A 15,612-nucleotide genomic window follows, 5' to 3' on the forward strand; every position below is an offset into this window, starting at 1 on the left:
AGGGAGGGGGGAGGGGGACGGGGAAGGGGAGGGAGGGGAAGGGGAGGAGCAGGAGGGGGTGGAGGGGGAGGGAGGGGAAGGGGAGGAGCAGGAGGGGGTGGAGGTGGAGGTGGAGGGGGAGAGGAGAGAGAGAAGGGATGGGGAAGGGGAGGGAGGGGGAGGGGGAAGGGATGGGGAAGGGGGGGGGGAGGGGCAGGGGGTGGAGGTAGAGGGGGAGGAGCAGGAGGGGGAGAGGGAAGGAGCAGGAGGGGGAGGGGGTATTTACTAGAACCTTCTAAACCCCGCCGCTAAAACCATTCACCTCAGGAGCACCTGGCGGGTGTTCTGGATCAACGGCTCGTGGATGACGTGGCAGGTGAGGAGGATATGATGATGTGGGAACGAGAAGGGAGGGGGGAGGGCGGAGGGAGGGGAGGGGGGTGAGAGATTTCCAAAAAGGGAGACGAGAGAGGAGAGGGGAGGAAGGGATTGGGGGGGATTCGCAAGATGGTTAGCTCGGGGGTTCACTCGTCGGGGGCCACAGTCAGCGCTCTGAATGCCGCTGCTGCGCCGCATTTCTATGAAGGCCTGAAGGGGGCCGAGTGGTGGTTTTTTTGCCATCTAGGGGCGGCAGGCGTTTGTGGCGGAGTCGCAGCTCTGTGGGGCCGGGCGGGGCTCTGTCCTTTCTGGGGTTTACAACCGGGGGGGGGAGGGGAGGAGGGGGGATTTGAGCCGTCGCAAACCGTGGTGTGGGTGTGTGTGGCAGTTGTACTTTTGTAGTTTGTTGTTGATTTTTCCATTCCCACCGCCGCCCGCCTCAATGTCATGTATGATGCCCCCCGTGGTCTTATGGGCCCGCAATGCTAAATAGGGGTTGTAGCAGGGGTTGTAGCACATGAGGGTGTGTGCCGTACACGTACGGTTGTGCCTCCGGCCTACGACTCTCTCCTTGCTGTCTCAACCCCCTCGTTTTACTGGAGCTCCTCCCGCCGCCCAAAAATTATGTATGTATGTACGTATGTACGTACGTATGTATGTATGTACGTACATACAAAACTCGGACTCAAGCGATATCATCTCTGGAGGAGCTGGAGATCTGGAACGTGTACGGCACTGACTGGAACTTGCAACACACCGACTTTACACCCCTGGCTCGGTTGACTCGGTTGAGGTGAGAGGGTGGCGTGTGTGTATGATGTGTGGGACAGGGGGCTCATATCTTCACCCTGCGGCCGCTACCCGGCAGACCCTCTGCCTTCCCCGCGGGTATTTCGGGGCACCCTCATCCAGTCACCCTAGTCAACTTTTCAGTGGATCGCTCAGGTTCCGCACCCACCACCAGCATCCAACGGAATCTGCCGGGTCGACAGCGGCCCAACTCCATTCCTGGTCAGCTCGCAGGTCAACTTTATACCAGGTCACCACCGTCCATCGACTAGGGGCACTATTACCTTCAATCATTGGAAGGATTTCCGACCCTGACAGGTCTCGATCCCGGGATCTCCCGGGGGCATTAGTATGTGCCTTATCAGTAGTGCCTGACCTAGGTATAGTGTGCTGTATGCATTGAGGGATGGGGGGGTGGACTTATGGATTTATGGACATGAACTATGGACGTGTACTAAGGTGTATTTCTGTACACAACAGATTGAATGACGTTTCCCCCCACCACTGCCGTACTGCCGTACAGGTCCCTGAAGATGGAGGCGTTGCCGCCTTTCATGGCCTTCCGCATCCGCCGCATCATGCGGGAGGGTGTGCCGTACTGCAAGGTGTGTTTTGTGTGGCCCGTTGTCCCCTCCTGCATGCTCCCTATACCGCCTGCCTCGTTCCCCACACCCGCACCTCTCCAAAGCCCCTTTAGTCATCAGTGTACGGCATTCACGTAGCCGATTCCCCCCCACCTCTGATGATCTCAATCATCATTATCATCATCGTCGTCATCATCACCATCATCATACATCATCATCATCATCATCATATTTATATTATTATCACCATCATCAGCATCGTCATCATTACCATCATTAACATTATCACCATCATTATCGTCATCGTCATCATCATTGTTCAATCCCTCCCCTCCCCCGCATTTCCCCCCCCCCCCCCCGTCACATACATCCGGAATGTGTCATCAGGTACGTCTGGTGGCGGACAACGAGATGCCCCCGGAGGCACTGATGCCCCTCCCGGCGCTGGTGGCAGCTGCAAATGCAGGTATGGCTGCGGCTGTAGCGGCTTTGCAGCAACAGCAACAACAGCAACAACATTAAATCCAACAACAACAAGAACACCATCATCAAGAACAACAACCCTAGCAGCAGCAGCAACAGGGGCTGCTGGGGGGCCCGGCGGTGGGTAGTGGGGGGGGGAGGGGGAGGAGGAAATGGTGGTGATGGTTAACCAAAGTGACGATGGTGAAGTGGTGAAGAAGGTTGCGATGGTATGTACACATAGTATAGAAGGGAAGTCCCCCTCCCCCTAACCCCCCCAAACCTCCCACCTAAACTTTGAGTGGCCGGGCTCCGATACTTCAACATGTCGCAGCGTCGTACAGCTGCAACGATATGTAGTACAGCTGGCAGGGTAGGGCAGGAGGCCGCCAAGGGTTGGCGTACCCGGGCCTTTTGGCCATTGTACTGATTCGTACACATTCGTACACATTCATGCATATATTTCAGGTTGTAAATGTGGGTGTACGTATGCATGTATGTGGGTTGGGAGCGACATGAATGTCACCACCACGTACGGCGGTACAACTCGGATGCTCCTTATCGGGGGCTGGTGGGCCGCGGGTGGGGAGTGGGGGGTGCCGTGGTGGTGTGTGGTGTGTGCTGAACGGTGTGAAGCATAGCGAAGGTGCGGATGGCTTTGGAGCAATGTTTGTTGTACGATGTGTACGATTGAGTATTGGCAGGTACGGGCGCAGACAGACAGATAGATAGAGCGAGCGAGAGGGTCAGATGGAGGGAGAGACAGGGGGGGAGAGAGAGAGAGAGACGCGCAGGCTGGCGGCGATAGTGGGCAGAGAGGGGGATGCAGAGCGGCACCTGCGCAATTGGTTTCTTGGACGGTTTTCTCCTTTTTTTGGTTCACATACAGAGTATAGACATCCGCAGTTGCAGCCGTACCAGTAGCAGCAATGGCAGTAGGAGCGGGGCGGTGAATCGCCATTGCGCAGTTGTTTTTCAGTCCGCTTCATTACAATCACGATTGATTAGTCTGCCATGAAGTATTGGGTCTATCTCTATGTGTGTATATGTCTGTGTGTGCATGTCTGTGTGTGTACGTCTGTGTGTGTGTTTTAATGATCTTCGGAGCCGCGACGAGGGATATTATGCCGAATATGGTGGGGTGGCGCTGTGAGGTAGTGGAGGGGGGTGGCAGCGGGGACGGCCCATAACGGGAAGGGCCGCGGGTATGTGGCCCTATGACAGGCACGTCCGGGGGGCAGGGCGGGGGGAGGGGGGGAAACCCCTCGTGGGAACTCCCCCCACAGCGTCCTGCTGGGGCCCAAGTGTGTATTGGCACGATTCTCATGATTCGCACACCGGGGTGCCGTATTATGTGTGTGTGGATGTTACAGTGGGCTCCAGATTACGTGCAGTGTGCTTGGAGCGTTTGAGCGCAACACCGTACTGTTACTACATTCTCGTGTAGTTGAGTAGAAAGCTAGTGTGCATGGCTCCTGTAGTTGTTGGTTGGTTGTTTCCGTACACACATGTTTCTAAGGATTGTCGTTTGACGTTGTGCATGTCGTACATAGTCGCCAGAGAAGTTAAAAGTTCGAGATAGACGAGGGTCTTAGCATCATAAGACGGAAGAGGGGGAAAGGATTCGTGGGGGGAGGGGAAGATTTATTGTTCGCTGGTGAATGCTTTGTTTGTTTGTATGTATGTATGTCGGCGAGATAGAGCAGAGAACGGACGTGGTGACAGACATATTCCGATATGTAAATCACGTGGCAGATTCACGAGTTCGGACCTGATTAGACAGCCTGGAGAAATTGATATTGAAAACCAAACAAATATTACAATTCTGCCGGTTCGGGGTCTACGTATCGACTTATTGGTGCGCGAGCTGCCGACTTGCGGCCGAGGATACTCCCCTTGCAGAGCCTTACAGCCCCCTACCCTAGGCCAACTTTTACGGCTGTTTGTCAGCGGATCACGCTGCTGAATGCAAACCGATGGTCCCAGCCCGCGCCCTATTCCTCAATAGCTAGCGTGCCCATCATCCAGTCAGTTACATGTCGTTCCTCCTATTTCGTTGCAAGGCAGCTTTCTCCTTTATCTAGCAAACAACATCAACATAACCCATCTTGTCAAATCCGTATCATCAAACAACTTTATTTTCCTCATCCGGAAAATTAACCTTATTCACACAGGTATACTATATGTTTTAAATTCTCGTCCACCGACCAGCCGTGCATCCACAGGGTTGCTGCGTGCAGATCGATGCAGATGGTGTATGTGGCTGCCTCACCGCTCGCGGTGAATGCCCGTGCCACCGCCTACTCACCACCTGCCGCAGCCACCACCACCTGGTCACTGTACCAGCTACGCATCATACGCACACACATACATACTTACATACATATATTGAGGAAAACCCCTATCCAAGGAGTCCACGATTCAGAACAACTGCCTCCTGCTGCAATCCGAGAACCAGGTTCACCACTCGAGCTCGATGACTCGATAACAATCCAATCGCCACACTGCTCGCCGCTGCATCGATCGCATTATCGTCCACGGCCACGTGGTCGCAATCAGAGCTAGCTATACCTAATTCTCGATATAAAGATCTAATTCACGTATAGCAAGCAAGAGGTATATAGCTCTACTAGTGACCATCAGCGCCCCAAGTTTCCCAATCGGCCAATGGGAAGAAGAGGGGTGGTATCCACGGGATGTGTTCAGCAAGCAGTACATGAATATACTGGTATACTACCCCCCATTCGACAACCCCACGCACCCACAGTGTGATGAGGCGCGGCCGTGATGATGACGCCGTGTACTACTGCTACGTAAAATACGGCGTATTTGGATGGGTGCAAAGTTGCCTCCCAAGTTGCCGGGGGCCACGGAGGCTAAGCTGGTCTTTAAACGCGTGTGCACGCACAACTAATAATACATAAAACCATACGTGGCCAAACAAATGGGTACCAGTGCGAGTCATGATGATTTGTTACGCATCATCAGCCGCTGGAAAGTTCGGCCAACGTCATCCTTTTGCTGATGGTTGGTTGGTTCGTTACCACGTGCTATTAGTACTGCACAATCACATGTACGAAACGGAGGCAAATTCAGACCTAGCTTCCCTCGTACAATATTCAGCAGTTCGGGCCCGCTACTGCAGCGCATACATACTTTTAGGTTTTCACCATGAACGACTACTGGCTGGCGGGGGGAGGGGGTACGCGTCGTATACAATGAAACCATGGTTTGTAAGAGGAATGAAGCCCGCGGCCAGCAAGCTTGTGTCGCTCGATGGAATGCAAGAAGCTTGGGAACAGGTCGCGACGCAGCGTTTACGGCGCTGCGTATACATGTTGACCTAGCTATATATGTTGGCTGCGTCTCGCGAATTGTATCCACATCTGCACGTGTAAATTCGCGCATGTATGTCCACCGAAAGAAGACACGTATTCATTCCCTGTACGACATAGCATATTGAACAGCAGGACAGGGGAATGAGGGAGAGCGAGAGGAAATTATAAAACCAAGTACCAATGGCCCCAAGGGCATATGGTTAGGAATGAATCATCGCTAGTAGCTTTTTGCACGAGCCGCCGCACACACACACAGACACACAGACACACGCACACGCACACGCACACGCACACGCACACGCACACGCACACGCACACGCACACACACACACGCACACACACACACACACACGCACACACACACACAGACACACACAGACACACACACGCGCACACACACACAGACACACACACGCACACACACACACACGCACACACACACACACGCACACACACACAGACACACACACACACACGCACACACACACACACATACGCACACACACACACACGCACGCGCGCACGCGCGCACGCACACACACACACGCACACGCACACACGCATCACGATCTATCTGCGGTCCCTACATACCTAATAATAGTATTATACCACCTACCAGGGCGGCTGGACGATCTATTACGCAATTCTATTATAACACTACTATAACACTATTATAACACTATTATAACACTATTATTATACAATACTATTATCGGACGATAGATGGTCATCAAACATAATATACACCCATGCCAGCCACATCGTATCCACAATATGACCTACCTGCTGGTTAGCATCATTATATGCTGCAATAGCTATTTTGGATCAATTATATCCTTGTTCATTGAAGGGGTTGCTCGTCCAAGTTGGCAGAGAGGCCACAGCATTGATGGTGTCCTGGGTCACAGTGAAATTCCACTTCTGATAGAACGGGACTAGATTGACACCTGCAGCAGCCGCAGCAGCCGCAGCAGCCGGGGGGAGGGAGGGGGGGAGGGAGGGGGGGAGGGAGGGGGGGAGGGAGGGGGGGAGGGAGATAGATAAGCAGCTCACAGGATTAGTGATGGGGGGGCAAGTGGGCGAGTGAGCGAGGTGTGGCGCATTCATCAGGCTGCTGCTGCGTGGCGCGCTTGTGGCAGGGCGTGATGAACATAAACAAATTTGTTTATATTCATTTAAAGGAGAAGTAACAATGATATATAGTGAACGCGGCCTTCTGATGTATGTCCTACGCATGTATGTCTGCATGTATGTCATCGTTGTATGCCGTACTAGCCCACAGCCTCCTGTTGTATGGGTCAGCGGCTAGGGCACCAGCTGGCTACACGCGAGGGAAACATCGACACGTCAGCCTAGATCTTTGTGTAGTACGGTAGCTGCCGTATAGTACGGCACACAAAACGTCGACGAACATGCGCAAAGTCGCTCTGCCGGCATCTCCAGAGGCCTTTTGAGCCACCAGCTTCTACATCTACATGCAGCAGCAGCCGCAGCAGCAGCCGCAGCAGCAGCCGCAGCAGCAGCCGCAGCAGCAGCCGCAGCAGCAGCCGCAGCAGCCGCAATGGACCTGCAGCCCTCTGAGAGACCCAACCCTGCTTCCTTCTGAAGCCTCCGTACGACGCCGATCGAAACACCCACCAGCCAATTTGCTGCTCGTCTGTATCCAGGTCTGCACGTTATCGGCCTACAACAAGCAAAAGGCGTCATCACACACGTGGCTTATTCAGGTTTATAGATAGGAAGATGAGTATGCATGTATGTATGTGTACACCCTAAACGTACCGATCATGTTGTGCACCCACGTCTACAGATACTCTACACATTTAGCTACCCCTATATGTGCAGCAGCTGCTGGCCGCCGATGATAAGGCCTCTCAACAAGATGCTGCTAGCGGAGCGCCTTTGCGCGTATTTGTAGACGTCATGTGTGCCGTACTTTGTACGACCTACTACGATATGTCATGTTAGGCGGGTAACGTGCGTACGAAATGTGCGAAAATAGTAAGCAGCAGCTTGCCATGCACCGCCATACACCGACCGGAAGCGGTAGGGGCATCTGTTGGTAGGCAATGTACAGCCTGCGGTAGAAGATCCAGCCAAATTCCTCCTTCAGCTGCGTCGTTCGTACACGCCGTACCGTAGCGCCGTACCATACCGCCGTACCGTAGCGCCGTCGACAAGGGCACGCGGCAATGCGTCAGGGGGACCTCAGTGTTAACCGGGTTGCACTTGGTTGCAGCGGGCGGAGCGGCTGCCTTGGTACACCGGATACACACAGCGACAGGTTTATATAAAGCGATGAATAACGGCGCAGGCAATGCATTTGGCCGAGACATTCAGCAAAGACATACAAGGCAACTAATATTAACAATATTAACAGCACACATACACACACATACACACACATACACACACATACACACACATACACACACATACACACATACACGCACATACATACATACATACATACATACACCTCCTGGTGTACGCTGCATCATGCTCTGGAGTCCGCAATAATAATATTTTTTGTGATAAGCGCGGTAGCTGGCCGCTGAAAAGGCCTCCCAAGATATGCTGCTGGTCACGCACTTTGCGCGTATTTGTAGTTGTTATGTCAGCCGTACTGTGTACTACAGCTACTACGCCCCTCCTGAGTAAGCACCTTGGCGGTTGCCTTACTGCTGACGGTTGTTGCTAACGGACCTAACGACATTTCGGTTGGCTCATCGAGTCGTACAATAAATAATCATCATAAATACACACCCAGGCAGTGGCAACGGAGAACCTACACCGCACGTGTAAATGCATAGCATATGCATGACGCGGAGATCATCATCCATTATCATTATTATCATTATAATTGTTATTATTATCATTATTATTATTCATATTATTATTATCATCATCATTATTATTATTATTATTATTATTATTGTTATTATTGTTATTATTATTAGTTATTATTATTATTATTATTATTATTATCATCACGTCATTCGTTCTTACTGACCGACAGGTAGCTATCCAGAGCTACCCATACGTTCCAGTCTCGCGCCCAGTTAGCACCATCGGCGAAATACTTGGCGCGAAGTGCGGCACGCCCCGTCGGTGAAACGTTGTCCCAGTTGGCCCAGGCCGTTGGGGGCACACCAGTCCTCTCCTGCACGCGCGGCATGTGTATGCATGTGTGGGACAGGGGGGTCATATCTTCACCCGTAGCAGCTACCCTGCGAAACCCTGCCTTCCCCGCGGGTATTTCGGGGCACCCTCATCCAGTCACCCCAGTCAACTTCTCAATGGATCGCTTAGGTTCCGCACCCACCACCAGCATTCAACGGAATCTGCCGGGTCGACGGCGGCCCAACTCCATCAAATTTATCCCGGGTCACCACCGTCCATCGACTAGGGGCGCAATACCTTCCACCATCGGAAGGATTTTCGACCCTGACAGGTCTCGATCCCGGGATCTCCCACCGTGGTTCCCTTAACCAATAAAACTTCAAAGCATATATAGCACCGCCGTATATGCTAATTATCAATTACATGAAACTGCGTGCTACTGTTATTATCCGCTCTACTTGTAGTGTATGTTGGTGGTGGTGGCCTTAGTGCCACCACCGAGGATGTATTTATGATTGGTTTTCCGCCGGATAGCGATATCGGTCCATCGATGGGGGGGAAATAAGCGCATTGGAAGGGCTTTTGCCGTTTAGGAAGTCGGCTGGGGCTACCTTGCCGATAGCAATAGGTAAGACATGTAAATAAACCTGCCGGTGCAGGACGGACCGTCCGCGGCGCCGCCAGATAGATAGCTGGATGATGACAAACAGCGAAAACCCTCATCACGGATAGGTCTAGCACAGGTAAAGAGCTCACCAGCACATACACGGTGAAGAGGTTGACAAAGCTCTCGGTGGTTCCGGAGAACTGCATCTCGCTCCATTGGTGGTTGTGCCCCAGCTCGTGGTAGGGGCCCCATGCGCCCTTAGCCTGCACATGCATCCATACATGTATGTACATACATACATACATGTCAGCTCTTTTCAACACATCATACAATTGGTAAGCGAGGAAGAGAAGCCGAGGGCACAGCCATGTACGGTGAGGCAGGCAAAAGGTGTTCATTAAGCAAGGCACTCCATTACTATACCGTACGTTAACCACCGTACCGTACCGTACCGTACAAACATCATTATTGTTGCCAGTAGTGAGCAATCAAACAGCATTGGCATACAGACAGACATGATATGCAATAATCTAATGTAATGTAAAGTAAGTATGTATGTATGTGATGTGCTGCCGTGCTGGCGAACACGCACATAACGCATGCAGCGCCCGCGTACCTTTAATTGGGCTACATCCGTCAGCTCCTACATACATACATACGTACATACGTACGACAGCCAATAATGCCGCCGGCCGAGAGCGCCCAATAGCCCAATAGCGGAAGGACCAATGGAAGGACAAATGAAATCAGGTAGTGCAACACACAGCGGCAAGCAGGAGCGGCGAAACAGCGGGACAGAGAATTAAACATGGTTTAACGATTTGTAATAATATCCCAGTGCAGCCCCTGTATGTATGTAAGTAATAAGGAACCTCTTAGCGAGGTCATCGATATATCTATGATTTAGCGTCTTGTTAGTAGCTTAGTGTCGGTAAAAAATATAATGACTGCAGGGTCTATCGTGTAATATAATAGAGTGGAAACCCCGGAAATAGATGTTATGTAGAGCGAATCATATGCATAGTATGGAAGTTGTGTATACATATTTGCCTTGTTTCAATACATACATTATATATGCCTAATAATAAAACGCAAACCTGGTTTTGAGACTCTCCTCCGCTTTACTCTCGGTGATAAGATAAGAGTACACATGGCATGAGTACGACAATGGCGCATAAGTACAACAATGGTAGCGTAACCAAAATCGTGCTAATATTGATACACATGTAGCATGTAGCGCCCGAAGAAACCCAACAGCATGCAAACGTTGATTATTATTGGGGACTAGTGCACATGTGAGATGATGTTGAGGATGCCCGCCAAGCCGGATGCCCCCGCTGCCTAGGACATGTATCCACGCACGCGTTCAATCCACTACTAATAAGATAATGGGCGAACATGTAATGGGCACTTTAGGCGCTAGCTAGCACCACCGCCGCATCATCATCATCATCATCCAGTCGCCGCGGCCGGGGGGCAAAGCAGGGGGAGAGCCATACATACACATGCTGTTCGACGCAAATCGGGGGTCAGCATTTCTCAAGGGGGCCAGCCAGCTGCCCTTTCTGTCCCCCACCCGCCTTGTGAGTCCCCGGTTCGTCGTACGCCATGATAGGGTAGCCCGAGTGCATCCAACCAGCGCTGATGTCCGCATCCACCAGGAAGCGCTCTATGGCAGCAGCAGCAGCAGCAGCAGCAGTAGCAGCAGCAGCAGCAGCAGGAGCAGGCATATTATGGATGTACTATTGTATGTACGTCTGTAAGTGTGTTTGTATGTGCATGGTGAGGGTCGGTACGGTTGGGTTAGTTGTTAGTTGGGGGGGGTTACTATGCGCAGATATGCATATGCATGTGTAGGTGAGGCAGGATGATTAGAAGCCCGCGCGCGGGGGCGGCAGGCGGCAGGTTACTTGCGCATCGGGGCGCAGCTGCACGTGGGGTTGTGGCCGGTGTTCTGAGCGATGATCCGCTGTTTATTAACACCATCACTACATGTCCCCGTCGTGGGCATATGGGCATATACGTGGGTACGTAGTTACGTGAAGATTGGTGCTTGCTGGGCCAATCGGGGGTTACTGGATTGCGTTGCATTGCCGCTGTTGTTGTTGTATATGTTTACCGGCCGGGCGCCTTTGGGGACAATATCGTCCCCGATGACGCGGATGTGCGCCTATAGACGGTCTATTGGAAGGCCCTAAGTGCAAAGTGGTGTTTATCTAACCAAAGATGTCAACATAATATTATCCTAGACGTATCTTTGCATTGTTACACGAAACCGCATCATCACCATCTATCTGCTTGCTCGCTTGCTCGTGATGCAAAATGACGAATCAAGGCGGGGTTATATGCACGGAACATGCAGATATACATGCACATAGACTTATAGAAGATACATACAGACATGCACATGCAGACATACAAACATACAGACATACCCTCCCGTGCTCGAGCGCTGGTTATGTTGGCAAGGCTCGCCATGTGGTTCATGACCAGATTCCAGTGCTCCAGCAACGGAACTGGGTTGGTGATGTTACGAATAACCTACAACAACAGCAACAACAGCAACAACAGCAACAACACAACAACAGCAACAACAGCAACAACAGTTTGTTGTCCGTAGATTGTGCCTTGTGTGTATGAAATAGATTGGGACGACCGTCCCCTACATTAAAGAAATCGCTTTTCAGGCTTGGGCACGATCCATAAGACGATTAGACAATTTACAGACGACGCATATACGTAGGTACCCTATATGGCCCTATGGCAGCTGCCAGGCCGCGGCCCTAACACTGCCCCCTATACCTAGCTAGACCGCCGGCGGGTTGAGTGCCGGACATCCCCTTGTCTTATCTCTGCCAAAATGGCCATGTAATAGCTGGAGTCATGTCAGCTAGGTGCGACACATTGTGTGGCAGCTGGCCGCTGCTGAAAAGGCCTCTCGAGATGCTGGTGGACGCGCTTAGCGCGTATTTGTAGACGTTATGTGTGCCGTACTGTGTACTACAGCAGCTACTACAGGCCACTTGGAGACCCCAAGCTTGCATGCGTTGTAACGGTCTCCATCTGCCGTGGGCTTGTAAACGTGCGTGACAGATATAACTGCTGGCTCCTGAATACACCGCACACATGCACGTATGCACGTATGCATGAACAATTGGCCACACACGCACGTGCGTTCATTCCGCGCATTCCCCCACCCACCCTGGAGGGCAGCATGAGCACGAACTTCCCACTGTCCAGCTCGGCCCAAGGCGCCGGGTAATTCCGGATGGTGCTGTTCCAATCGTTCTGCGCAGGCGGCGGCGGCGGCAGTGGTAGTGGCGGCGGCGGCGGCAGTGGCAGCGGCGGCGGCGGCGGCAGTGGTAGTGGCGGCGGCGGCGGCAGTGGCAGCGGCGGCGGCGGCGGCAGTGGTAGTGGCGGCGGCGGCGGCAGTGGCGGTGGCGGCGGCGGCGGCATGCACAATAAACATACCATGCAGTGAAAAGGGCAAGAGCGTTTGCGTAAGACGTACATTAAAAGATATAATGCATACAAAGCAAGACTCAGATAGGCATATGCACGTACAAGTATTGATCTTTTCCTGAACCAGCAGTTGTAGCAGCTGTACGGCAGTGGTGGTGGGTGCGGAACCTGAGCGATCCACTGAGAAGTTGACTAGTGTGACTGGATGAGGGTGCCCCGAAATACCCGCGGGGAAGGCACAGGGTTTCGCAGGGTAGCGGCCGCAGGGTGAAGATATGACCCCCCTGTCACACACATCAAACACATCGTCGATAAATACGCGCTAATATGGAGCTCTGCCGACATCGATAGAGGCCTTTCCAAAGGCCGGCAACGGCAACTACAGCAGTATGTAAGTAAGGCAAGGCAGAACAACGAAAGAATGCCGAATATTATTATTAGTCCTTCGAGCCACAAAAGCGCTAAACCCTAGGTATGAACCTTCCGCCAGGAAGCCCAATACTACGGTAGTACACATAGCCGTCACCGAATCCATTTTAAAAAGCTGTCTGCCCTGCCCTGTCTCGCGTTACACTCCCACCTTGTGCGTGCTCCTAACATATAATTTACATATTTTGACCAGATGCAAAAAATACACCTCACCAGCTGAGTTACATTCAGACGGAAGTACGGCGCCCGAATGGCACCCCCGATGGTAATCTGCACGAGCGTACATGTACGGAACCAGGTTGTTAGGATAGGTCAGCGCATACGGCAGGATTACCTAAGCATATGCCGTACTTGTAACGGCCCAGTCACGCATGCCAGCCAATTCATCATCGCATACACACAAAGCAAGTCATGACTTGCTTGATCATCATCATTTTGCACACGCACACGCACTAATAAGCAACTGTACTTGCATACAAAGATACACAAGCACTAAGTTGTGGCGCCGTTGATCCGCTAGATTTGGTTGGATGCTGGTGGTGAGTTGCCGAACCCAACGAATACATTCTGAAGTCGGATGGGGTGACGGATTCGGGTGCCCCTCTAGCAGGGGAGAGCAGGGAACTGCCTTGGGAAAGGGGGCCGCTGGTGAAGCTTAACCACCCTGTAACGACATACATACCTGCACACTTCCCAGGGTAGCTCCCACGGGAACCAAAATGAACACCAGACCCCCCAGGGGGTTCGCGGCGGAGGTTATTGTGGTATTCAAGTCAAAGCGATTGACGATTTGGGGCACTCGGTACCAGGTCGCCTTGCCGGTCAGGTCGTCCGTGTGGGCACCGATCTGCACCATAATCATGATGACGACCATCATTAAATTATCATTAATATATTATTATTTATCACTTCTATTATTATTACATAAATTATTGGCGCAATAGTTTCGTTTCGTACATCGAGGATAATAACAACAATTATAATCTTCATAATAATTATATACCGTTACTCGGCGCCACAATAACGGCTATTGACCGCCCATGGCCCCCCCTCCCCCGGCTATTACGGACGGGGCCCCCCAACACTTGTGACGGGAACTTGCTTGTAACTTGTAAACTTGTCCATGTCCATCCGGTCACGATGTGAGCTCCTCCAGATGCTAGCAAGCTAGCTAGCTAGCTAGCTAGCTGCACAACAAAATGCGAGCGACATACATGCACACGTACGTACCTGCACTTGCAGCCCCCTCCCCACGGCACTCAAGGTCGACAAGGTAACGGTGATGGCCTGGCCCGGCAGCGCGTAGAGCCCGGTGGATCGCCACACTGGGGAGTCCCAGTTGGCGTAGCCGAAATGGTATCCCGGGCGGTTGTAGGTACCGTTGATGGTATAACTAACAATAACCGAGGGCGGGTTGCCGGAGGGCACTCCAGGGAAGGCAGCGGCAGAAAGGGAAGGCCTTATGCCCGAGATTTCGCCGCGACGGACAGTCCAGGCGTCAATGGCGACCTGTTGGTTGCATGTATGTATGTATGTGCGTGCGTATGTGTGCATACACAAGCAAGATAGAGCATGGAAGATTAGTCAACATGGTGACATAGCTAGCTAGGGTTTATACCTATATATGATAAGGTATATACCTGTCTATAGGTGAGTAGGTAGTTAGCTGATGACTGACTACTCATAAATAAACACATATACATATATATAATATAACAGGATAAATAAACACACACATATAATATATAATATATAATATATAATATAACATATAGCATGCATGCATGGCTGGTCCTCCTGGGCGCCGGCCATGTGGTAAATAGAGCTGCTGGCCGCTGAAAAGGCCTCTCGAGATGCTGGCGGAGCGCCTTATTATTAGCGCATAAATTTATAGGCGATGCGTGTGCCATACTACTACAGCCATCTACAGGCAAGAACCTCGCGCATTCTTACGTCCAGAATGTTGCCCGGGTAGCCCGCCTTGGCGTCCAGGGGGTTGTTCGGGCCCACGGCTACGCCCGAAGAGGGCCGTGCGGCCGTGAGCAAGGCCCAAAGCGGAGCCAGGCCACTGGCCGCGAAACTCGCGCGCGAAGGTAGTGCGTTGAGCAGGGCGTTCAGGGCCGTGTTCGCTGATGGGGTGTGTGGTAACGAGGGACACATGCGAGGGACACATGCGTTCATGCAGACGAATGGTACGGCAGACCGCAGACAGTAGTTGCAGCAGCAGCCCAGCCAGGCAGGCAGGTGGTGCCCGCAGCAGGCAAGGCAGCAGACGCAGTACTCGTCAGCGGTTGGATGACTCCCTTCAAATGCATTGCATGTAGTAGTGAGCAAACGCAAGCAGTGACAGCCGTCTGCTTCCTGTATTCAAGCCATGTGTATGAGTGTGCCGATTAAGTTCCGCAAGAGCGGGTACGGCGCCCGCGCACGTCATCACGTATGTACGTATGTCGGTAATAAT

At 52.2% G+C, this 15,612-nt stretch overlaps 2 protein-coding genes across 2 annotated transcripts in view; one reads left to right on the forward strand and one right to left on the reverse strand.

The window, feature by feature from the left end:
* The window catches only part of VOLCADRAFT_99987 (uncharacterized protein), a gene marked incomplete at both ends in the record, with an annotated part of 13,991 nt that extends 11,369 nt beyond the window's left edge, over nucleotides 1-2,622 (forward strand). The window contains 5 exons of the mRNA XM_002958641.1: nucleotides 307-355; nucleotides 1,065-1,150; nucleotides 1,670-1,751; nucleotides 2,118-2,196; nucleotides 2,495-2,622. Of these exons, the coding sequence (XP_002958687.1) occupies nucleotides 307-355; nucleotides 1,065-1,150; nucleotides 1,670-1,751; nucleotides 2,118-2,196; nucleotides 2,495-2,622 (424 nt within the window). The remainder of the gene's footprint in view (nucleotides 1-306; nucleotides 356-1,064; nucleotides 1,151-1,669; nucleotides 1,752-2,117; nucleotides 2,197-2,494) is intronic.
* A 1,296-nt stretch (nucleotides 2,623-3,918) lies between these two features.
* Nucleotides 3,919-14,705, reverse strand: VOLCADRAFT_84573 (uncharacterized protein; the record flags this gene model as incomplete). The annotated part of the gene is made up of 12 exons (XM_002958647.1): nucleotides 3,919-5,634; nucleotides 6,314-6,477; nucleotides 7,169-7,214; nucleotides 7,569-7,643; nucleotides 8,544-8,693; nucleotides 9,410-9,572; nucleotides 10,866-10,929; nucleotides 11,696-11,801; nucleotides 12,462-12,548; nucleotides 13,365-13,421; nucleotides 13,834-13,998; nucleotides 14,382-14,705. 11 exons carry the CDS (start codon nucleotides 14,703-14,705, stop codon nucleotides 6,356-6,358), a joined length of 1,359 nt encoding a protein of 452 aa, XP_002958693.1. The 3' UTR covers nucleotides 3,919-5,634; nucleotides 6,314-6,355.
* Nucleotides 14,706-15,612: the final 907 nt, after the last annotated feature.

Source organism: Volvox carteri (assembly GCF_000143455.1).
Source record: "Volvox carteri f. nagariensis unplaced genomic scaffold VOLCAscaffold_101, whole genome shotgun sequence".
NCBI classification, from domain to species: Eukaryota; Viridiplantae; Chlorophyta; class Chlorophyceae; order Chlamydomonadales; family Volvocaceae; genus Volvox; species Volvox carteri.